The sequence below is a fragment of the Lygodium microphyllum genome, chromosome 30 (genome assembly GCF_053477565.2).
Source record: "Lygodium microphyllum isolate KBCC chromosome 30, Lygodium_microphyllum_v1.1.10, whole genome shotgun sequence".
Taxonomy (NCBI): Eukaryota; Viridiplantae; Streptophyta; class Polypodiopsida; order Schizaeales; family Lygodiaceae; genus Lygodium; species Lygodium microphyllum.
The window spans coordinates 30,209,724-30,235,280 of NC_141164.1; the positions used below are offsets into that span (position 1 = coordinate 30,209,724).

General features: G+C 41.3%; 1 protein-coding gene across 1 annotated transcript; it reads left to right on the top strand.

Moving 5' to 3' along the window:
- Window positions 1–16,020: 16,020 nt before the first annotated feature.
- On the top strand, window positions 16,021–19,319 carry LOC148009672 (putative WRKY transcription factor 11). The gene is made up of 4 exons (XM_087672780.1): window positions 16,021–16,541; window positions 16,635–18,198; window positions 18,356–18,481; window positions 18,599–19,319. The coding sequence occupies exons 2-4, from the start codon at window positions 17,318–17,320 to the stop codon at window positions 18,753–18,755; spliced, it is 1,164 nt and encodes a 387-aa protein (XP_087528906.1). The 5' UTR covers window positions 16,021–16,541; window positions 16,635–17,317; the 3' UTR covers window positions 18,756–19,319.
- The last annotated feature ends 6,238 nt before the right edge of the window (window positions 19,320–25,557 follow it).

Sequence of the window (25,557 nt, forward strand, 5' to 3'; positions counted from 1 at the left end):
GGGGATAACATCACAATTTATCTAATAAAGAGAGAACCTTATTGCAAGAACTCTAACACATAGTTGCACATCAATGGAATTGCACATGAGCATCTTTTTCTACAAGGTGTCTTCTTTGCCCTTTGACTATGTCGTGTACCTATTTCCTAAATATACAATTTTTGCCTTCCATGTTAACATTAAAGCACTCAAAGATATTCCATAGGATACAAATATGATATCCTCAATAGGATGTATGCTTTGGATGCAATAAAGGTAGTTTTCACATAACACTTTTTTAATTTCCTAAGAGAAAATGAACTCTTCTTGGGATGAACCCTTAGAATCCTTCCTTAAAGGTTAAGTTTGTCCTTTTTGTGTCCATATGGGCTTTTTCTCTATCTTGGGATATCTTTATGTCTTAATGGATTGCCTTAACATAATCTTGCATAATTCCTATCATCCTTTTGGAGGCTTCAACCTTTATGGTAGGATTAGAGAAATCGAGAGGAGATAAACACTATTGCACATATAACACTTGACATGGAGTCATTCCTATGCTTTGCTAGAATGAAACATTTTAGGTGTATTGCACCCATGGAAGGTATCCAATCCACCTTTTTGGTTCCTTGCTATAGTAGGCTCTCATAATATCCTCCAAGCCTTCATTAACTCTTTAAGCTAGTTCATCGGTTTGGGTATGATAGGTCATACTAAAACATAGTTGCATTCAGATGGCCATGTGATTAGAACATCTCCTTCATGGATATGCTAGTGATATGTGAAGCTTTATGAGGTAATTCGACATGATAACATGAGCTAATTTGTTAGCATATCTAGAGTTAGTATAATCAAATCATATCCTCCTTACATAGTGGGCATGCTCATTGTAAAATCTATGCTAATATACTCCTATTTTATTTGATGGGTAGCAATAGTGTAGTTCACCAAATAGTTTGACCCTTTCAGTTGTCTTGACCCTTTGGCAGCTTAACCATTGGGTCATATACTCAACTTTCATTTTTGACTAGCAATAGCTCCTTTTTACAATGTTAAAGGTATTTGCATAGCTGGGATATCTGACTACTGGGTTGTCATGTGCTTCCCACAAGATCTTCTATTTCAACTCTCAATTTTTGGGTACATGTTGAGTGTTGAAATGACTTGTTTTTTGGCTAATTTTTGTTGTTTTTGAGAGCTGAATGGTTGATTTTATGAGATGATCGATTGGTTTAGAAGTGATTTGAGAGTGTTTGGGATGATATTGATTGTGTTTTGGAAGTTCATGATGTTTATTAGTGGTTCTGTGATGTTCTGATAGGTTCTGATTGGTTCTGTATACCTTCTGTTTTGTTCTGTTTTGGTCTGTTTTGTTCTGATTATCTTCTGTAAGGAGGGATGGAGTATTGATTGATGAAGATTGAGATATTATGAAAGCTTATTGAATGGTTTGTGAGAGTATGGAATGGTTTGAGTATGAGTTATGTGGTTTTGATGACCTTCTGTAACCTTCTGTAGGTCTTCTGTAGAGCCTCTGTCTCTGTTCTGTTATGTTCTGTTCTGTACTATACTGTAGTTGTTCTGGTACTGTTCAGTGACTGTTCTGTATGCTTCTGTATGTGTTCTGTTGGATGAGAGTGTAGCTTGGGAAAGTTTTCTAGACTTGGAAAGAGGTGAATACAAGTGCAAAAGAGCTGAAAGAAGAGGAAGAAGTAGCCACTGAAGACTCAAGTGAAGACTAGAGTGAAGTGACAGTAGTGAGCTATGAAAAGACACTGTAGTGGCTCTGGTGACTCTTCATATCAGACATACCTCTTGGGAAGGGTATCCACGACCTAAGAAGGATTATTGAGAGTGATTTTTGAGAGATTGTAGTGAGGATATGATGTATTATTGATAGAGAGAGAGAGAGAGAGTCAGATATAGCCAATTTTACTAAAACAGAGTGATTGTATATGAGAGATTGAGAGAGAAGACTATGAAGATATTGAAGATGAATACTATGTGATGTATTTCCATTCAAAGATGGTGTATTCCTTTTGCTTTCTTTGTTCTATTGATGGATTTTGTGAAGATATTGAAGAATATGGTTGATTCTATCAAATCCGTGGGAGATCTACATGATGTTGTATGAAGATTTGTTGTGCCTGGTGTTCTTTTCTTCATTGTGATCATATGAAACATAATAAACAAGCTTGTTGATGTTACAAGATAGATTTTCTTGCAAGAGAATTCCCTTTTCCTTGGTGTGCCTCTTGGGGCTCCATGTTTTTGGTGCGCAGCCGGGGAAACTTGCCATCAACAAGCACCAGAAGAGGCTGAAAATGAAGGAAATGGCATTGCCAAGAAGAGAAGAATTCAATGGATGTTTGTAAAGTTCCTTCTTCCACTGAGGAGTTGGAGTTTCTCATAATCAAAGCTACTTTCCACAAGAAGTTCATCCCACAATGGCGGAAACACATCACCATCATGATGCATGCTCTATGTGGTGGACAATTTCCTCTTCCTGTTGAAGCAGCAGAAACTTGCATCTTGGTGGCAAACTGTTTGGGAACAAACTGAAGAGTAGAAACAGAGAGAATGACCATCCATGGAAGATTTGGCATTCATTGAGAAGTTTCCAGACAACATCAAGTGGGAGATTGTGAAGAAGCTTCAGGAGTCTTGGTCTGTAGAGGTTCACAAGGACAAGAAGGAAAAGAGTTGGAATTTGTTCGTGGATGCTCAACAGCAAGATACATGGGATGCTTGGTGCACTGATAACCTTCAGTTCGTTCAATTAGCAACCCACTGGAAGTTGGTAGATAGAGTGTTTTTCACAACATACACTGTTGAAACCATCAGAAGCTGGCATTACTATGATGATGGCACCACCACAATGCTTAGACGTATGCATTTTGACACCTTCAGAACCGAATACCTTCCTCTGTGCAGTGGCATGAAAGCAGAATTCAGAGACGTTGAAAAGGAAGAAGTAGAAGAAATGTTGGCAAGACAATCTTCCAGAGACTGAAGCCTTCTGTTAACCCTCTGTGGAGCACTAACAACATAGTGGAGCCAACCCCCTGATGAATGACGCAATAAAGAGGCAAGCGTTAGAATGAGTCCAGAGGTACGTGAGAAGAGAGAAAGCAAAAATCAAGGCTGAGAATGAGCTCGCAGCAGAAGCCGCCTTTGACGCCCTTGCAGAACTCTTTACAGAAGTCCCAATGGCACATTAATCCCTTCCTCCTCCTGCTGGAGGTCCACTTCCAAGCCAGATCCGTCCTGGAAATATTGATGATGACAGGCCAGTGAATGTAGTTCCATTGCCAGTTTTTAAGGGAGAGTACAATGAAGACCCCGATCTTCATGTAGCAGGGTTTATGGTAGCATGTGTAGCTAACAATGCCAGAACCCCTGAGCATTGGTTAGCAATATTCCCCGGCACTTTCAAGGGCGCGGCGTTTCAGTGGTATGAGAGACAAGTAGTAGGAACTTTTGGCACATGGGACGACCTGAAGTTGGCCTTCCTCACTAAATTCAGGCGTGAAGGTTTTGAAGAGCGGATGCGAGAGGAATTTATGAACCTAAGTCAATCCTCTGGAGAAAGAGTAGAAGCTTATGTCTCACGAATGGAATCCATCCTGAAGAGATGGACTAACCATAATCTAGATGATGGCATTCAGAAGGGGGTGTTTCTCAGAGGATTACAACCAGAAGTCCGTAAGTTTGTGGAGCTGCAAAGACCAGCCACACTGCAAGCTGCAACAGAAGGTGCAAGACTGTGCGATGAAGTGGAAGCTATATTGGCGATGAATCCAGGAAGAGGAGTCCTACCTCCTCTGATGCCAGGAATGATATACCCACCACATGCAGTCCCAAGGACTATTCCCTACCCCTACCAACAGATGCCCTCAGTATCACAATACAGTGCACCAAATCCACAGTGGCCACAATCCATGCCTCAAATGATGGTTCAACCACAACAACAATGGTCCCAACCAATTTCCTCAATGCCAAATCAGCAGCTCTCTGAAGGAGATGCATGATAGGAGAAGGAAGGAAGAAGATGCAAGATTCAACTTGCTGGAATCCAAAATGATAACACAGGATATTGGACCCAAGCCTAGAGAGTTTGGTCCTGATTTCGGACCTAGAAGATTTCCATCCCAAAGTTACAGAGGAAGACAGAGATCAGAAGTGGAGTGTTATAGATGTGGAGAAAAGGGACACATCTCACCAAATTGTCCAAATCCCAGAAGGTCAGTGGATTACAAGCCCTTATGCAGTCGATGCAAAGGAGAAGGCCACACTGCAAAAGATTGTCCAAGCCCAGCTCCAGTGAAAAACAGTGCTACTGATAGTCCGGCCAAGGCTCAAGAGCCTACCTCCAATTTAGTGGAATTGGAAGTTGCTGCCATCACACGTGCAAAGCAGAAGGAACCACCTATCCAGAAAGAAAATAATCCTCCTGCCAGAACAGTGAAGTTCAATCTTCCACCAGAAGAACAGAACAGAACAGAGCCTGACAGTGCCGTACAGAGCACTACAGTGCCACAGAGAGTTACAGAGACAGTTACAGAGACAGGACCAGAGGTCCAGGAGATAGAAGAGGAGGAAGTGCCACAAGTGACAGAAGAAGTTCCCATGATTCCCCTGTTGGAAGAAAGAGGGAAAATGAAAATGGGTGTTGCCCCATTCCCTAACCGGTTAGAGAAGCCAATGGATCCTATTAAGGAATACAATCTGGTTAGAGATCTGGATACCTTTAAACCAAACCTCACATTCCGACAATTATTGATGTTGTCTCCCAGTTGCCGAAAAAGGTTCAAAAGTATACTGACAAGAAGACGTGGCTTAAGGATTGCTCCCTCAACAGCAACAAAGTCCAATAAAGCTCCAGAGCCTGTCAAGGAAGTGGATGTGGCTAACGCCTTCCTAGATCCGGGTACCCCAGAGACTGGCGCGTGGATAGAAGGCTGTTTCATTGCAAATGCACTGATTGATGGAGGCTCATCAGTAAATATGATGACGGATGTAACAATGAAGGATCTAAGCCTACAAGGTGTGCAACCCACCCAATGGCTCATCAGACTGGCGGATCAGAGCAAAATCAAGCCTTTGGGCATTCTCCCATATGTGAAGACTACAGTGGCTGGAAAAGATTATTGGCTAACCTATCTGGTGGTGAAGCCAAACTCTTATGGTACATCCTACCCTCTGCTACTGGGCAAACCATGGCTTTTTGAAGCCCGAGCAAGGACGGATTGGTTCAAAGGAACCTTGACCTTGGGTAGAGGACCCAACAAAGTGGTGCTGAAACTGTATGGTTCTCAAAAAGGACATGGATCCACCTCCTTGGAATTATCTTCTGACTCCCCTAATGAGGCTACGGATGGAACATCAGCAGACGAAGATGCTGTCCAACAGATCCTTCCCAAGAAAACAGTGGCACGTTCCTTAACAGTGGATACTGTAAGCCGACTTCCAAAAGATGCAAAGCCATTATCAATGGGTGAATACTTCCTGCCTGAACCAGGAATGACTTCTGAAATCACTTCTGACAGTGAGATAGATGCATGGATGTACTGCTCTCCCTGTTACATGGCCATAGCAGAGACAGAGACAGAGGCAGAAAAGGAAACATAGAATCTGTTCTTCTGTTATGGAGCTCCTACAGAGACAGAAGCAGAAGCAGAAGTAGAGACAGAGACAGAAGAGGATGAATATGATATGGACGAAGAAGGTTATGAAAGTGAGCCAGAAGAATCTATCCCACGCAGAGGATACATTTGAAGAAGAAGTTCCAGAAGCATCAGAAGCAGACGAGCTCATGCTATGGGACAGAATGACGATGGTACCATTTGGTCTGGTAAATGGATCTTCTTATATGCAAAATCCTTATAAGACATGGGTTAAGAAGAACAAGCCGTCTTTCAGCAGTGGCTCATGCCGTCCTCACCCATCCTTGCCAAAGAAAGATGATGATGATGCACCGTGCCAACAAGCACCAGTCCCACAAACCCAACAGAAATCAGAGGGTCCCTGTTATGTGACGTTCCTGGATGCGTCATCAGAAGATGAGTCTTCAAGCCAAGAGGTAATTAATCTTGAAACCAAACCCGTAACGGCTCTAATCCCATTCCAACATCTCAAGGAGCAATTTCCTTCTTATTTCCTATCATTTTGGCGAACGGTTCGTCCGATATTAATTTTCGATCCTATTTTCGGGTTTGTTTTTGGGTTTTTCCTACGTGAACACGTCTTATCTCAGTCGGAACTATGTTTTGATGTGATAGGATTGTCGGGCACGTCTTTCTGCACATTTTTCCTTTTTCCTGCACCTTGTTCCGATGCACGGATCTTTTGATATTAAATTTTAATTGCATTTTTGACCCATTTTTTGTGTTTTTTGCACGTGACCGCCCTTTACCCCTCCCGGAACCTCCGTTGCATATTTTTCCTGTCTTCCTCCTGTTGTCTTGCCCACTTTTTGTTTTTACGTCATTTTGTTTTGACGTCCGGATTGGGAGTTATTAATTTTTCTTTATTTTTATGTGTTTTACGCGCTCCGTCCCGCGCGTGAACACACCCTTTTTCAATCTTACGCGTCTTAACGCGCCCCGGTCGCATCCGCGTGGCCTGTATCACCCTCTCAGTGCTTTTTCGATCTCGTCACGGCAAATTTTTTTACCCCGCCCCACGCACGCGCGCGGGACGGAGGGTACGCCTCTCTTGCCTGGGCACCCCGCCCATTTTCCCCCTTTGGGCCCCTGCCTATCTTCCTCCCCTACCCCCCTTTCCACCCCTTGGGCACCCTGCCCATGGACCCCACCCATCCCCCCAATGGACACCCTCTCCCCCCCCCCGAATCTCAACCACCCTCCCCCTCTTTCTCTCTCTCTCTCTCTCTTCTTCTTCCTCTCCCCTCTTTCTCTCTCCTACCCCTCTTTCTCTCTCCCCGACCCTCCCCCTCATCTCTCCACCAGTGGCGCCCTCTTTTGCCCCCATCGCCCCTCCACCCTCCCGCGTCGCCCTCTGCCTACTCCAGCCCTTCCACGCCCGTCGCTGGCTCCCCCGGCCACCTACTCCGCCTTCGCCCGCCCGTCGCTGGCTCCAACGCCGCCACGATTCAACGAAGCAGCCGCCGTCGAAGCCGCCAGCAGCCGCCTCGACGCAGCCGACGCCGTCGTTCGCAGAGCCCGCCCGCCTTCCTCCCATTCCGCCGTCGAAGCCGCCAGCAGCCGCCGTCGAAGCCGCCAGCAGCCGCCGTAGAAGCCTCCAGCGCCGCCGTCGAAGCCACCAACAGCCGCCTCGACGCAGCCGACGCCGTCGTCCGCAGAGCCCCCCGCCTCCACGTCCTCCCGAGTCGCCATTTCCGCCGCCGCCTCCGCCCTTTCCTCCTCCCTCCTCCCCCTCCTTCTCCTCCCTAACTGCAATCAGAGGTTAGTTCAACTAACCTTACATTAGTTCAACTAACCTTCCATTAGTTAATCTAACCTTAAGTTGGTTAATCTAACTTTAATTAGGTTAACCCTAACCCTAACCCTAATCCTTACCCTAACCCTAACCTAACTGGACTTAGGTTAACCCTAACCCTAAACTAACTAGACTTGGGTCTCCTAACCTAACTCTAGTTAGTTCACTAACCTACCTCAGGTTAGTCTCCACCCTCCTAACTAACCCTAGGTTAGTTAGCCTATCCTAGGTTAGTTAAATTTGCCTTAACCTAACCTAACTTGAACTTACTTAGCCTAACTTAACTAACCTAACTATAAAAAATTATAAAAAATTCCACTCACCCCCCTTGCCCTTTTTCCATTTATTTTTCACTTTAAAATATTTTCATACATGGAACCTCTATTTTTTTAAAAAAACCAACAAACAAAAATTAACCATAAACATCCCCATCTTATTTTCATACCCTAAATTGTGGATATTTCCTCCATGGATGAATTTTCATTTTTTCCCTTCCTCACATATTCATGTGCTATATATCTTGATTTCATTATTATTCTTATTATTATTTAAAAAAAACAAAACCAAACAAAAAAAAACCACAAAAACAAAAACCAACCATACATAATAACCAATTAAAATTAAAAAAAACAAATAAACAAAACCACACAATAAAACCACCACAACCACACCTAAAATATAACCCCACTCCCATCCAAAATAACAAATTAAAAATACATTCAAAATCACCAAACCCACTAAGGTGTTGTCTTTGTTGTTTCGTCAGTGGTCTTTACTTTTCTTTTACTGGATTCATTCCTCTTGGGGGACTCTTCCGTGCGTATTTAGGCATTACATACACACCCCTTCCAGGTATTTATTTTATGTGCTTTATTTATTTTTATTTTCCCCTTAATCACAAATTAATTGTTAAAATGACCTATTTATTCACCCACAGTTTCCACGCACATTCGCGCTAAACACACAATTTTTTTAATTAAAATGAACTCGCCGTTCACTTAGCACGCGCTACATGCGCTATAGAGGCACTTTAATTTTTAATTAAAATGAACCAGCCGTCACAAGAGCACGCGCTGGCAAATAAGCGCTCCACATCACCTTAATTTGTAATCAATGAACTTGCATTTAGAGACCCAGTCTGGGTATCGAAGTCCGGGATTCGAATTAAAGCACCGTTTTCACCTAATAATTGGTAATTTAATTTTTAAGAAGGAACTGCCGTTTTCTTGTTAAGGTTTATCACTTAATAAAAATTCACCCATTCTTAATAATTTCTTAAAATAAACCCTTCATTAAATTAATTTTCCTCTCACTGCACTTAATTCCACTTTTTAATGAACCGTTTCGTGGGCTAGGTATGCGCAGTCATTAGAGTTATTTCCATAGTCAAACACTGGTTTATCCACGATGTAGTCTTGATATGTGTTGGATGTGGTGATGTTTTGGTATACTGTCTTTGCTACGGTTAAGGGTACGGTATGTAGTTTTTTCTTTTCTTGCCTGATACGGGGTTCTGGGTGTTTGTCTAATGCATAGCATGAAGCTTTCGGTCGCATATGTCTCAAGGTCATGTCGAATTTTTTTTCTAGGTTGTGGTTTGCTTGGGGTTAGTTGGTCAAGTCACGTTTTATTGTTTTGGTTGTTCTCTTATCCTTGGTTTTTTGTCTGTTGCTTTGCAGGCATTCTCCTTGATTGTCTGTGTTTGTGGTGTGTGTGTAACCATCTGAATGGCGCCTTCTCACGCTCCTCCCCCTATCCAGTACGTCCCATTAGTTAGTAGGGATTACTCTTCCCTACTCACTTTTGAGCCTCTCACGAAGGCGGGACTCGGTGCTTTTGTGGCTACTTTCTTTCCATTGCTTCCTGAGGATTCGTCGTTATGTGATGAGTTTCTGGCCTCCTACAGCAAGAAGACGGGACTAGTCCAAGAATTTCTATGACTTTGACACCTCGAGGCTTAGGGAAGGCTCTGTCTCTACCCTCCAAAGGTAAACCTTTTGTTACTACTCGTCAGCTTTTCTCTAATGAAGAGATTCTGAAGCTGTTGCAAAAGTAGACAAGGGAAATGTTGGATGTTAAGAAGGTGATCAACTCTTCAGGAGTTTCCTTTTCTATGATCACTGATCTCGTATGGAAGATGGTCTGCCAGTTTCTCCAGGACAGGTTTATGCCTGCCAAAACGCCATCCCAGTACTTGTCCAAAGAGCTTTTCACAGCTTCCAGGATGGTGTTGAAAGGAGTTGCTATTGATTGGAGCACTTATCTCCTCACTAAAATGGATCAACATTTCGTCAAAGTCACCAGGGGTAATGTTACCAATGTCACATATGGATCATATTTGTCTGCCTTCTTAACCTATTCAGGTTTACAGAAGAGTGTACCTCCACCTCCTCCATCATATCCAGTACCTCCTCCTCCACCTTCAGATGAGTCAGAACCTATTGACATAGAGGATAATGATTCTTCGCCTCCCCTGGTCATACAACGCAAACGCTTGAAGTGGGTAGCGGATAAAGCTCCTTCAGTACTTCCTTTAGTGTCCATTCCTGCTACCTCTGGCAGTGATCTCCCTGGGTATCTCACTTGTAATAACTTGTTCAGAGCACATCGAGAAGGATCATTGGACATATCAGTTCCCTCACTGAACAGTCTCGTCTCAGGAGATGCAATTCCCTTCCTCTGTAAAGATATTCAAAGTTCCATTGTATTGTCAGTGACAGCCTGTGTTCAACAGCTGTACACGTCTTTTTATGAAGAACTCATGCAGTCTAAGGACCAGTTGTATAAGGCAACATCCGAGTTAGCTTCTGCTAAGGATACCCTAGCAGATTTGTTTAAGCAAATGGAACAACAAATCCAACTGGTTGCCACCCAAAGCGATGAGATCTCTTCTTTGAAGCTCCAGTTCCTAGAGGCTCAATCCCAGGTTACTAGCCTTTCAGAGGAGAAGGAGAGGATGTCTTGAGAAGCGCAGGAGTTCCAAGCTCTCTTAGATGACAAACTTTCAACTTTACAGATTGCTAATGACACAGTGGCATCCCAAGCCTCCCAAATCCAGCAGTTGCAAGATCAACTGGCAAAATCCCGGTCTGTTCCTCTAAGCCCTAATGTTCCATTGATTCCTTCTCTTTCACAGCAGGACTTGGCTGCTCTTCAAAGGCAGACTACTTTGTGTCCTCTATTCTAAGATAAAGTGGAAAGATTGCAATCCAGAATGGACTTGTTATGGTCTATATTTGAGCAGTTTCAGGAATATGTTCCACCAGACCATTCTTTCTTTGTCCACTACCACTTACAGAAGTTGGTTTTCTACATGAAGCTTTCCATGATGGATTTACCTCTTCCAGAGGATGGATGGAGTGGGGCTTGGTCTGCTGAGTTGTTGACAGAGGTAGTAAGGATGGTGTTTGAAGATTCTGTCACGCCAGATACTATGTTGATGTCCTACATGTATCTACGAGGAGACTTGTTAATTCCAGATGAGGTGGATATGGCATGGTATGTAGGGGATGTGGCTCTACAAGCTATTTTGTATGTCAACCATTTGGAGTTGCGCATAGCTGACATGTTCTAGAGTTACTCCTCCAAAGTGGCTGATTGTCATGATAATTCCTGGCATCCCATGATTGATTCTGTGGTTCTGAATCAAAAACAAAACACAGCTCCTACCTCTGCCCAGAGTACTAATCAACTGAGGATGGATCTCTTAGCCTATCTTTCAAAACATAATCCGTTTGATTCTACCTTCTTTGATGCCTATCATAGACGATCTCTCTTAGGACCTTCTGTTCCTACCCTCCTATATTACCAACAAATGGCTCACCGATATGCTCTATATCTTTCCCTTTGTCAATCTAATTCCACCACTACTTTACCCCTTCTTTTCCAACCTTCATCTTTCCCTCAAATTCCAATTTTTACATATTGCTCCTTTATTGAGGATAGGGTATTTTCCCCTTCTCCACCCTGTCCTTCTCCATCCATTCATGTACCCTCCACATTTCCTATTTATTAGTTAACACCCTTCCTTAGTGATTCCCTCCAAATTTCTACCACTCCTTCTTTAAACTTTTCTTCCTTTTATGATTTTGCCTATCCCTCACTTCATCCACTTTTCCTTATTCCATTACCCTCTCCTAACACTTCTATATCTCAACCACCTCAGTTGGTTAGTGACTGTGACGGGTTTGATAATCAGATTTCTAGAAGAAGGGGATGGAGCTCGGATGATTCCCTTACAGGACCTCAGATCAATTGGCTAGTAATTCCAGGAGAATGGACAGCTGCCAGTCAGGCTTATCAGAACTATGTTCATTTTGCTCAGCAGTATTCACAGTCTGCAGATCCTTCAGTGAGATTAACTGCTCACTTTGCTTGGTACCTAGCGTATATGCATAGGCACTCTCATAATGATTCCAAGCCTATTCCAAAGTTGTGCATGAATGTCAATGTGAGCATTGATTCCCAGCAGTTGGATATATTGTATTTTCATGCCCTTTGTTTGCCTAGCAGATACCTTATCCTGTTGGAAAGGATGTGTTGTCTTCAGTTTTTTCAAAATCCTCCCAAAACCTTTGTAGATGAATCCTTGTCTATGGATCGTTTCCGACAACATCAATCTTTCAAGAGGGATCATCTTCATTGATATCCTTTCCAATGTATGGTGGATGATTTTTAATGAAAATCTCTCTTTTTGGAGGAGTCATTTAGATGGTTGTGTTGTGTGTAGTGTTTGTATTGTGAGTTCATTTATGTAAAACGAACGTGGTGGTTTTCTATTGGATTGGCTTTCGTGCGAGCTACATTTTGGATAATTATGGTGTTGAGGTCGTGGTTGGAGAGTTGAAGCTGATGCTGATGAAGAAGAAGAAAACTCTTATATCCTTTACAAATTTGTTGTGATTTTCTAGTTTGATAAGAAGTGTTCTTGTAAAACGGGTTTTCCTTTCTTTGTATTTTTATATCAGATACAGGTTATAAGTTGGGGTCGTGGTGGATGGATTCTTTTTGAAGAGATATTGAAGATCAAAGTTGAGCTTTTCCTTGAACTTGTATTCCCTTTTTCCTGGGTCGCGAGGACGCTTCCTTATTAAGTGTGGGGATATGTTGAGTGTTGAAATGACTTGTTTTTTGGCTGATTTTTGTTGTTTTTGAGAGCTGAATGGTTGATTTTATGAGATGATTGATTGGTTTAGAAGTGGTTTGAGAGTGTTTGGGATGATATTGATTGTGTTTTGGAAGTTCATGATGTTTATTAGTGGTTCTGTGATGTTTTGATAGGTTCTGATTGGTTCTGTATACCTTCTGTTTTGTTCTGTTTTGGTCTATTTTGTTCTGATTGTCTTCTGTAAGGAGGGATGGAGTATTGATTGATGAAGATTGAGATATTATGAAAGCTTATTGAATGGTTTGTGAGAGTATGGAATGGTTTGAGTATGAGTTATGTGGTTTTGATGACCTTCTGTAACCTTCTTCTGTAGAGCCTCTGTCTCTGTTCTGTTCTGTTCTGTTCTGTACTGTACTGTACTGTAGCTGTTCTGGTACTGTTCTGTGACTGTTCTGTATGCTTCTGTATGTGTTCTGTTAGATGAGAGTGTAGCTTGGAAAAGTTTTCTAGACTTGGAAAGAGGTGAATATAAGTGCAAAAGAGCTGAAAGAAGAGGAAGAAGTAGCTGCTGAAGACTCAAGTGAAGACTAGAGTGAAGTGATAGTAGTGAGCTATGAAAAGACACTGTAGTGGCTCTGGTGACTCTTCATATCAGACATACCTCTTGGGAGGGGTATCCACGACCTAGGAAGGATTATTAAGAGTGATTTTTGAGAGATTGTAGTGAGGATATGATGTATTATTGATAGAGAGAGAGAGAGAGAGTCAGAGATAGCCAATTTTACTAAAACAGAGTGATTGTATATGAGAGATTGAGAGAGAAGACTATGAAGATATTGAAGATGAATACTATGTGATGTATTTCCATTCAAAGATGGTGTATTCCTTTGCTTTCTTTGTTCTATTGATGGATTTTGTGAAGATATTGAAGAATATGGTTGATTCTATCAAATCCGTGGGAGATCTACATGATGCTGTATGAAGATTTGTTGTGCCTGGTGTTCTTTTCTTCATTGTGATCATATAAAACATAATAAACAAGCTTGTTGATGTTACAAGATAGATTTTCTTGCAAGAGAATTCCCTTTTCCTTGGTGTTCTTCTTGGGGCTCCAGTACATATAGCCTCAATAATAATACAAAAGTTCATCTCAAAGGAGATAATTCTTGAACTTGGCTCCATCCCTTAGGATATTCTTCTCTAGTTGGGTAATCTTATTTATCTCTAGGTGTTGTAGATCATTAGGGGACTTCAGTGGCATCACCAATGAGGTTATTGGGCATAGAAATAAGACTTGTAAGGATTTCTTGCCTTGAAGGGACTTCGATTATTAGGGCATTTAGGATGGCGTTTTAACTGAGAGTATCAGCAACAACATTATCCTTGCTAGGGAGTACTTAATCTCAAAGTCAAATTCTTGTATTACTTTGATTCATCTTCTTTGTCTCATGTTGAGATTTGACTGAGTGAAAATCCACTTGAGGCTCTTATGATCAGTGGTGAGAGTGAATCTTCAACCAAGTAGATAATAGCACTAGAGTTTGAGAGCATAAATAATTGCTAGTAACTCCAAATCATATGTAGCATAATTCATCTCATATGGTTTGAGGTTCTAAGAAGAGTAGTCTATGGGTCAACCTTGTTGTAAAAGTACACATCCCAATGCTACAATACTTGCATCTATGTGACAACTTCAAATTCATGGGAGAATTTGGGAAGCTTTAGTACTAGAGATGTAATGAGACATTCCTCAAGCATATCAGATCTCTCTTGCTCCGTAAGAGTCCACACTATTTCATTTTGATTCTTAACTTGAATCTTAGTCAAGGGGATGGCAATGAGAGCATAATCTTTGATAAAGATGTGGTACCATCTTGTAAGTCCTGAAATTCCTAGATTTCTCAGACACTTTGTGGTGGTGGCCGCAAAGCCTAAATATCCTTCACTTTGGCTATGTCAACTGAGATACCTTTGGTTGAGATAATGAAGCATATGTATTTAATCTTCTTTTTGAAGCATGAATATTTACTCCGTTTTTCCTAGAGCTTGTTTATCCTTAAGGTCTCAAGGACAATTCAGAGGTAGTCTACATGGTTTTTTTCTTCTTTGAAATTGATGCCAAGAGGCATATTCCACGGTGGATTCTGTGAGGTTTTACGGTGGATTCCATAAAATTATATTTATTTTTCGGGGCTCGTGGATTCCTTGTGCGAAAAGTCGATGGGGATGCCTGTCCTTTTCGGGCATCACATTAATTTAATGTGCAAGTGGGTGATTCCATAGCGGGTGATTCCGCAAAATACATATTTAAATTAATGGATGTTTATGAGTTTAGAGTGCGCATTCGTATTAAATTAAGGATATGACAGAGTTTCAACCTATTTATTTATTTTGTAGCTTAAAACTCCTAGGTATTCACTTTTGTCAGTTTAATTTTATTATTTTCTAGCAATTGTAAATGCTTCAGTTAATGTGTAGAGCAGGTGGCAGTGGCATTGGGAAGCATTGGGCAATAGTGTGTATTCAAGTTATTTAGAAGAAATTATCATTTTTGATGGGCGCACGTCTTAGGCGTGGTGCCAATATTTATTTTGACGCACTTATTTATTAAAGCACTTGACATATATTTATTATTTTGTATGCGCATGGGTGTATGATTTAAATATTCATTATTGGTCATTGTATTTGGGCATAACGCGACTCTTGGGGCACCCAATGGCTTTATTCTTTATTTGGACAAAAGAAAACACAAAAGGTAAAGCATGCTAATTGTAAATTTGGGCTATTTTTGAGTTTGGAGATGAATAATATATTAAATACATGCTTTGTGGAGTGCTCACATAAGGCATGGGGGGAGATTGTACCCAATTGGCCTTCTTGCTTCATGTCGTGCAAGTCTAATCTCTTGGATTTTGAGCAAAAAGTAGAGTTCTTTGTTCTTGGGGACCTTCCGGCGCTTGCTACATATGCATACGGCATTCGATTTGCGCACCAAAAATAAGCCAGGATGTCATCAAAGAATACAAGAGAAATTTTATTGAGGTAAGGCCTAAAAACGTTATGTACTAACCTTTTGAAAGTAGCTGGGGCATAGAGGTTTTTGTATCTGCTACAAAAAATGTTTTTCATGAACACTATACAGGATCTCATTCGCCGAGCATGGGTGTGTGCCTCATTAGTGAGCGTGGTGGCTATGTGCCTCATTAGTTTCATAACAAAGGAGCGACTTACTTAAAACTATTAGTGAGCTTATTTCACTATTAGCAGTGATGAAGAGCTAATGAGGTGATGGAAGCGAGTTGGACCGTAGGGGACATTTTGACCCTGGAGTTGCTGAAATTTTTCAGCAGAAGCAACAAGCACAAGAAGCCAAAGGGGGGAGAAATGGTAGTTGGAGAGAACTAAGCAGGAAGAGGAAAAGTTAATAATTATGGCCGGTTGGAGAGCCTACGCCCTAACGCCCCCCCAGATGCTGCAGCTCCCGTGTTTTCTCAAGAAGATCCCCGACCATGCAGCCGGCGATGCCACAGAGAGCATCGACAAATGCTAAGTATTTATCGTTAGTTTTCTGGATTGGCCTGCGTATAATCTGGCGCAGCTACTACTCGTTATTGCCGATATCCATATTATGCTTTCAATCAATGTATGTTAATCAATCTCTCTCTCTCTCTATCTCTCTCTCTCTCTCTCGATTGTCTAATTAGCATAGATAGCCTCGTGTTTAACACCATGAAATCCCCCCCCACCCCTTCTCATGCAGAGAGCCCACTCTGCAGCACTATTTATCGATATCTAACCTACCCATTCGCCTAATTTCTGTTTCTGAGTGATTCCTACTTCATTCTCCGGCTTCATCGTCTGAGCTAGAGTTTAATGGTTCAGAAAGAACAACATGCAGGCAAATAACTATCTCTGTAGTTTGCTGCTGATCATACAAAACGGCCTAATTAACATGCAAAGCCTGATCGGAGGCTAATGAAGCTGGATACTGCAGGTGAGGCATCAACCGTTTTTACTAATTGAGATCCTGATCAAGATTACAATACAGTGCTCTGCTTATCTTAATTATCTTCCATCTTTCTCTTAGGTGAAAGATTCACGAGGTTCTTCCTTAATCTTTAATAGCTTCTGGGGTGATTTGAGTATAATTCGGCAGAAAGTATAACACCAGATTCTGCATGTGTCACCCAAATAAGAAAGGACTGAATCGTATCAGCCGCCTTGAACCTGATAGCCTGTAGGTGATCATAGAGGGTCACAACTCGCATGGTTGACAGGGCCTCGTACATAAGCTGTAGCTTCCCCCACAATTTTGAGGTCATGTTGTAGGAGGTAACCACCGGAAGGACCTCTTTAGAGATGCATTTGAAAAGAGCAGAGTAGGCACAAGCATCATTTGTCTCCCACGTAAAAATTGCTTTGTCATAGTTGTCTCAATCTCAAGGTTTTGGAATAGAAGAGAATGCTATAATAGTCATGCAAGTGAGCCAATCTCGACCATTACAGTCAGATATCAATGAGTTGATCGATGAAGTTTATCTGCTCTCAGGAAGGCATCAATATTACATGCTAAAAATGGAGTAACAGTACTGCCTCTAATTCCTGCTGCAACTGCTGAACCCTTTGTTTTATCATATCAGAAGCTCTGGGGGGATGCAATTGCCAGGGATTTTAAGGTCTGGGAGGCATTGCCGAGGATACTAAGGTCTGAGAGGCAATTGCCAGGGATACCAAGCTCTGGCAGGCAGAATTCATCAGAAGGCTGAACCAATGTCCCTGGGAGCAGCAGTATCTTCTGGGATCAAGGGGGAGAACATTCACGAGGTACAGGAGGCTGCAAAGGCCGGCCTGAAGAGCGCACATCACCTGATACGCATTTTATCACAGCAGCAAGATCAACAGCTGGTGCATGCAGTGGCACAGCAGAAGCAGCACAGATTAAAGCAACTCATGTCAGAAGATGGCAGCTTAGTAGCCAGTGAAACCCTCTCAAAATTTCGCACAATGGTGAGCTTGTTGGGCAGGCAGGGTCATGCCAGGGTGCGGCGGGGGCCGAGAATTAGCCCTAAGGACACTCACCTTGAGGATGTTGCTTTGCTTAATGGCTGCTCAGGCAAGCTTGATTCTGGGCCGACGCCTTGTGGGCCTACAGCATCCATATCTGATTTGCAGTCTAAGGAAGTCATGGGTAAAGAAGCACATAACAAGGGTCAAGGTCTCTCACATCATAGTTCTTCAGGAGGAGTAGCCAGTAGTCGCAGCATTTCAGCCCTCATTCGCTACCACAATCAACTTCTGCGGCAGCAGGCTTTGCATCATCATGGCAGCACCCATGGTGGCCAAGCTTCTTCACATGGTGGAGGGGAGTTGCAGCCCTCCTCAATGTCTCAGTCAGATTTCTTGTCATCATCCCGGCCTAGTTCTGCCAGCTTAACTCCGCATTCGACATCAAGCAAATCTTTCTTATCTTCACTGAGTCTAGATGGTAGTGTGAGCAATGGCAAGGATCAGAAACTCCTTCTCCATCAATCACTTCAGCATTTGAAAGAGCGGCTTGTTGAATCATCAAAGTGGCAATGCCCTTCTAATAACAGTGATGAGTTTGAGAGCAGATGTAGTTTTCTTGGGAGATGCCATTGTTCAAAGAGAAGGTATTGATCTAGCATTGGAATTTCTGAGACGTTAAGCTTGTCTTTCTGCTATCAATGTCTTTTAGAAGCACATTAACCTTCTAACCTTTAACATCACACATTGTAGAAAATTTTGTTTTGTGTTGCGGATATCAACGTGCTTACATACATCATGCAGGAAAGTTAGAAGCAAACAAACAATTAAAGTTCCTGCAGTTAGCAGTAAACTAGCTGACATCCCACCTGATGACTACTCGTGGAGAAAGTATGGACAAAAACCCATAAAAGGGTCCCCTCATCCCAGGTAGCTTCTCCCAAGTGGTTTTCTAATGAGTTAACTACATTCAAAGAGAACCATAAATGATTGTTTGAGAATTGGCATGTAAACAAGCCCATCTTAACTCCAATCTTCTTATTATAGGGGATACTACAAGTGTAGTAGCATGAGGGGTTGTCCTGCCAGAAAGCATGTCGAGAGGTCATTAGATGATCCAACCATGTTGATTGTGACATATGAAGGGGATCATAGCCACCCACGCATTATGTCTGGTGGCGGAGTTTTAGCTCTCCATCCATAGCAAACAAGTGATGCCAACATTAGTTTTAGCTCTCCAGACATAGCAAACAAGTCATGGCAAGTTTAGTGTTCGCAATTGCAATTACAAGGGGAGCTACAATACAAAGCCTCGATTGGCCTGAAAAGGGAAAAAGAAGACTCAGCCCTCAGCAATTCTATATGGGTAATGCCATTTATACTTATAAGTTGTTTAGAAGGATGATAAGCAACTTGGAGCTCACCAAAATGGTTCACTATGTTATAAATATGTGTTGCAACAATTCTATCTTCCTTCAACATGGCACCCTTGTCATACAAAATTGATTGCTTTGATACCTCAAAAGACTACCATTGATTCATCATTGGTATGTATTCAAGTGAGGTATTGCGATAGCAATATCAAGATAACATCATTTGCACTTCACATATGGCAATTACCTCGTATTGCTCAATTCAAAGGAGTCATATACTTTAGAAGAACCACATTGTACTAAATGAGCACTTGACCAATTATTTAAAACCATTTTAACCTTCTCTTGTGGACCTTAATGGTGGCTTGCATGAAATCTTATTTGATGGATTTTGTTTTAGGAAAAAATACTCAAATCATGTGATTGATGTAAATATTTTGATTATTTGCAAGCAAACATGTGGTGAACTAAGAAGAAATGTGTTTTGTGACATCTTTCAAGAGTTCTTTTGTCATGACAAGCTTCATGTTTTGGACATTTGGTCCTTTCAAGCCATGCATGAATAAGTGGAGGTATCATTATCAATGCAAAACCTTGAAGTACTTAGAAAATATGACATTCAATGAGTTTGACATATGAAATAGCTCTACATATACAAGGCTTGATTAGACCTTTTTGTACCTTGTTTTTGTTGCTCCTACAAAAAAGTCAACTATAAAGGTAATGTTGTGTGAGACAATTTTTTGAAAAATCCTTATTTATGGTATTGACTTAGATTTCCAATAGTACCTCTATATTTTGTTAAACTAAATATGTTTTTTCTTCATTAGTAACATTTGGATAAATGTAACGTATCTTCATTGGTGGTTGTTAACGAGAGTCATATTAGTATAATACACTATAGCATTCCGCGCGCGTGAACGCGCACGAAACGTTAGGTCGCTTCGCGACAACTTCGCTGCCTCGAAGCGGCAAGCAAAGTTGCCGCACGGCAACTTCGCTCAACGATCCATTTCTCATATTTCTCTCTCCTCTTGGTTCTCTCTCTCTCTCTCTCTCTATCCCCGCTTTTCTTCTCTCTCTCTCTCTCCTCTTTTTTCCTTCTCTTCCTCTCTTTTTTCCTTTTTTTTTCTTCTTCTCTCTCACTCCCTTTATTCTCTTTTTAATTTTTTTATTCTCTCTCTCTCTCTCTCTCTCTCTCTCTCTCTCTCTCCTTTTATTTCTTTCGCCCCTCCCTCAATCTCTCTTAAAGTATGTAAATTTATATTTTTCCTATATGCAATTCTCTCTTTATGTTTATATTCTCTCTCTTTTTTTCCTCTATTTCTCTCTCCTTTTATTCTCTCTCTCCGTCCCTTTTTCTTCTCCTCTCCTTTCTCCTAATTTTTCTTTTTTTCTTCTCTTCCTCTCTTTTAAGTTCTCTCTCTCTCTCTCTCTCTCTCTCTCTCTCTCTTTGTGTGTGTGTGTGTGTGTGTGTGTGTGTGTGTGTGTGTGTGTGTGTTTATATTCTCTCTTTTAAATTTTGTATGTAAGAGGAGGGAGGGAGGGGGAGAAGAAAAATATTTAATTTAAAAAAGAATATTCTCTTTCCTCTTTTCTTTTTTCCTCCCCCTCCTCTCACCTTCTTCTTTTTCTTTTTCTTCTTTTCTCTCTCTCTCTCTCTCTCTCTCTCTCTCTCTAAGTGTATGAAAAATTATGTTCGAAAAACTTTAAATTATAAAAACTTTTAAAAATATTTAATTTAAAAAAATTGTAAATTAAAAAGTTTAATATAACTCTGAGAGAGAGAGAGAGAGAGAGAGAGAACTTAGGTCCTACACATGAGAGAGGGGGAGGGGGGAGGAATTTAATTTAATAGAGTAGGGGAAAAAGAAAGAGAGAGATTATAAGTGAGAGAGAGGGGAGGGGGTTTTAATTTTAAAAATGGAGGTTGGGAGGGGGGGACTTTAATGAAAAAAGGGAGGGGAAGAGAAAATGAGATATTACACCTGAGAAAGAGGGGAGGAGAGGGGGTTTTGATTGAAAAATAGAGGTTTGAAAAAGGGGGTAGGTTTGGGAAGCCTTCTGGAGGTTCAGGGCTTTCCAAACTATAGCAAAAATAATGTAGTAGTAAGATGTTGTATTAAGTCTGTAAAACATGATTTAATGTATGTGGGAAACATGTACAAGGTCTTATTACATTTGACAAGAAACTCATTGTTGTTTTTCATTAGAGCATAGCAAAACTACTATTGAAATTGAGACAAATTGAACTCTCTTTGGAGAGGCATCTATGGTAGTGGGAATATAATTAATATATTATACGGATAGAGTTAGAACAACAAAAAGTTGAAATGGGAAATAAGGTAGTGAAAAAGTTTAGAACACTAATAAAGATGTCATATAATAAAAGATTGGATGCTACCTATACCAAAAGAGGCTCCTACATTAATGGACATATTCATGATCTAGCTACTACTATATGAGTCATCGTCATCATGATCTCAATTATCCAACGAGTGATTGTTGGAGCTAGCACTTGAATTACATTGGTTCCTTATGTTGAGTAATTTATATGCTATACAACTAGTTGGTGTTATAGATATCATTTTTGAATCAAATATCAATAAAATATGAAGCATATCTATTGTACATGAGTTGAAAGAATTGAATGTAATGATACATGGTAAAAGCACGAATAGACACTACAAGGATATGGAGGTATAGCGATGGCGGTTTTCGATGCATAATAGCTATGTCGCTATTTGCGTTGCTATTAGCGTCACATTTGCAACACTAATAGCGATGCAAATAGCGATGATACTCGGACGAAAAAAACGCGGGTCGAAATCCGAGTGTGTTATTTTGCGCGCATACACGAAAGAGAGCGAAAGGAAGAGCGAGTATCTTGCATTTGAGAGGGAGAGGAAGAGAAAAAGAGAAAGAGGGAGAAAGAAAGCTTCTCACCGCCGCTGCCGCCATTCACGAAAAAGAGGAGGAAGTGTACGGGGGCAAAGAGGAGCCGCCATTGCGAAGAGGAGCCGCCAAACCCTTCTTCGAGCCTTTACGGTGAGTGCATTGTTCCTTCTTGCTTTGTTTTTGTGTTTTCTCTTTCTCTTTTACTTGTTTTTGTTAAAATTCATGTGTATTGAGAGAGGGAAAGGAAATGAGAGGGAGAGGGAGAGGGAGAGGGAGAGGGAGGAAGAGAGGGAAACATTAAACATAATAGGGAAAGAGAAAGAGAGAGGGAGAGGGAGAGGGAGGGAGAGGAAATGAGAGGGAGAGAGAGAGGAGAGAGATGGAAACATTAAACATAATAGGGAAAGAGAGAAAGAGAGGGAGAGGGAGAGGGAGGGAGAGAAAATGAGAGAAGGAGAGAAAATGAGAGAGGACGAGGAAGAGGAAAAGAGAAAAAACATTAAACATAATAGAGAAAAACATTAAACATAATAGGGAAAGGGAGAAAGAGAGGGAGAGGAATAGAGAAAAAGAAATGAGAGAGGGAGAGGAAGAGAGAACAAACAGTAAACATAATAGGGAAAGAGAGAAAGAGAGGGTGAGGGTGAGGGAGGGAGAGAAAATGAGAGAGGGAGAGGAAGAGAGAAAATGAAAAGAAGAAACGAGAGAAAGAGGGAAAAAACATTAAACATAATAGGAAAAGAGAGAAAGAGAGGGAGAGGGAGAGAGAGGAAATGAGACAGGGAGAGGAAGAGAGAAAAGGAAATGAGAGAGGGAGAGGAGAGAGAAAAAACATTAAACATAATAGGGAAAGAGAGAAAGAGAGGGTGAGGGTGAGGGAGGGAGAAGAAATGAGACAGGGAGAGGAGAGGGAAAAGGAAATGAGAGAGGGAGAGGAGAGAGAAAAAACATTAAACATAATAGGGAAAGAGAGAAAGAGAGGGAGAGGGTGAGGGAGGGAGAGGAAGAGAGAAAAGAAAAGAAAGAACGAGAGAGAGAGGGAGAAAACATTAAATATAATAGGGAAAGAGAGAAAGAGAGGGAGAGAGAGAGGGAGAGGGAGGGAGAGGTTGTTGTTTTCTTGTTTGTTGTTGTAGTAGTAGTAGTTTTTTTTTTCTTTTCTTGTTTATTGTTGTTTAGTTTTTTTTGTTTTTTGTAGTAGTAGCAGTAGTAGTAGTAGTAGTAGTAGTTGTTGTTGTTGTTGTTGTTGTTGCTATTGTAGTAGAGAGAGATATATGTTTTGTTAAAGAAAATGACAGAGGGGGAGGAAGAGAAAAAAGAAGAAGGAACGAGAGAGAGGGAATAAACATACATCATAATAAAAAAAGAGAAAAAGAAAGAGATGGAATGAGAGGAGATAATGAATGGATAAAAAACAAAGAGAGAGTGGTGGCGAGGTCTGGTGAGGTCCAATGCAATACCACGGGACGCAAAATACTCCGATATACGTTAATTTGTGGACGGGTGGGTGGAAACTTTACATACGTTAATTTTTGTTGAGTTACAATAAAACAATTTAAGAAAGAAAAAAAGAATGATAAAAAAAACAAATTGTTTGTTGTAACGTAGATAAAATGAAAAACGATGAAGGTCTTGATGTTCAAGACCGCGAGGCGTATCTTAATCAGCGTGTCCCATGTCCTTGCTCTCAATGCAAGCTGGCAATTCGATGAAAACGTCGATTGTCTATAGAACACGTACGACGCTTCGGCGAGTTTCAATCTGAGATCATTGATCACATGATCTTGGATTTTCAAGAAACGGTAAGAAAAGTTAATATCAATAATGTATTGTACTCGCAAGCTAATTGAATACCATATACGAAAAGATTAGGTGTGGCTAGCAAATTTTCTATCCAGGGAGGTGACGTTCGTCCCAAGGAGGAGTGCATCCTTTATGGCCAATTAGAAGAGTTCGTGGACATGCGATGGATGGAGTGCCTGAGCCAATCCACCACTTGGAAAGTACTACCCAATCTATACTGTCAATACCAGAGGAGACAGACAGCCTTCGAGACTTACAATCTTGGAGGCAATGATTGATGCATTGATTCCCATGGATATTGAAACTTTTGATCCGCTTAGAGAGGAAGCATCCATACCATTATATGATGGGTGCCGAGTATCTCACCTGAAGACACTGCTTGCACTCCTAAGTGTGCAAGCAAAATATGGGTGGAACGATGCAAGTGTGTCCGATTTGATCAGGTACCTTATACGTACACTTCGTTGATTTCTTTTTGGCACTATCATTAAAAACATTTGTGCTTTTTCAAGGTGTTTTATGATTTTTTTCAGGTTACTGAAGTATCATATATTACCACCTGCAAATACTATGCCTGAGTCTCATGATGATGTACGACATGTTTTACGAAAGCTTGGCATTAACTACAACAGCATCCATGCATGTATTAACGATTGCATACTGTTTCAAGGAAAATATGAGACTATGGAGATATGTCCAAAGTGTGGTTCTCATAGGTATCGGCAAGACTTGCAAGGGCAAACCATCCCTCAAAAAGTTATTAGACACTTTCTGCTTATCCCCCGCATAAACCACATGTTTCATACGTCCAGCATGGCGAGCTTGACAACGTGGCATACGCAGAATAGGTCCACATATGGAGTTCAATGAATATCAGCGGATTCATGCGCATAGAGCCACATTGACTCTACCTTCCCAGGCTTTGCCCGAGAGCCAAGGAATCTTCAGCTCGGTCTTGCAATGGATAGCATGAACCCATTCAGTCTACGCTCAATTTCTTACAGTGTATGGCCTATAGTTCTTGTCAACTACAATATCCCTCCATAGCTTTCTATGAAGAAAGGATATCTCATACTTAGCTTACTCATCCTCGGCCGTTACAAAGTCAAAAATATGGACGTGTATCTTTGTCCATTGGTCGATGATCTTAAGATTTTGTAGGAGGAGGGGGTCACCGTGCAAGATATGAGCAAGTGTGATGGTTAACGGTCCGCCAATATTTGAGCCATTCTCATGTGAACGATGCATGACTTTCCGGGATTCGGAGAGTGCTCAGGTAAATAGACTTCCATTGTCGTTGGTAATATCTATCATAGCTTGTTCAAGTTTGTATTCACTAGATAGAGGTGTTAGGACAGGTCTAGTTACCTCAGATTATCATGCATGTCCATTATGCAGGCCACAGCTAGACTCCCGAAGGTCACGAACCATGAAGAAGATGGTATATCAAGGACAAACCGCTTTCTTGCTAGAGAGTCATGAACTTAGGGAATGTTTTCTTGGACGACCTTCAACACATATGAATGCCCAAAGCTGGTACAAGTTGAAAATGGTCTATGCAGAGTCACATCCAAATGGAATACGATAGTTCTCAGTTTTCTACGAGTTGCCATATTGGACCCACTTACAGATCAACCACTTGTTAGATCCCATGCATATTTTTATGAACGTGGGCAGCTTGCTATGGGACCACATCATAGGAAAGAGAAACACTATAGGGGCACGAATGGATTTGAAGGAGATATGCAAGATGGAGGCACTTTGGCCGCAGTCGAGTGTTGATGGTTGTGTGTAACTACCTCGCGCTACTTGGGTTTTGTCCACTAAAGAAGTGCGCATTGTGAAGCAAATAGTCAAGTCTATCCGCACTTCGACAGGTATGATGCGTTCTCTCAAGTCTACATTTTTTAAAGACGACCAATTATCAGGGCT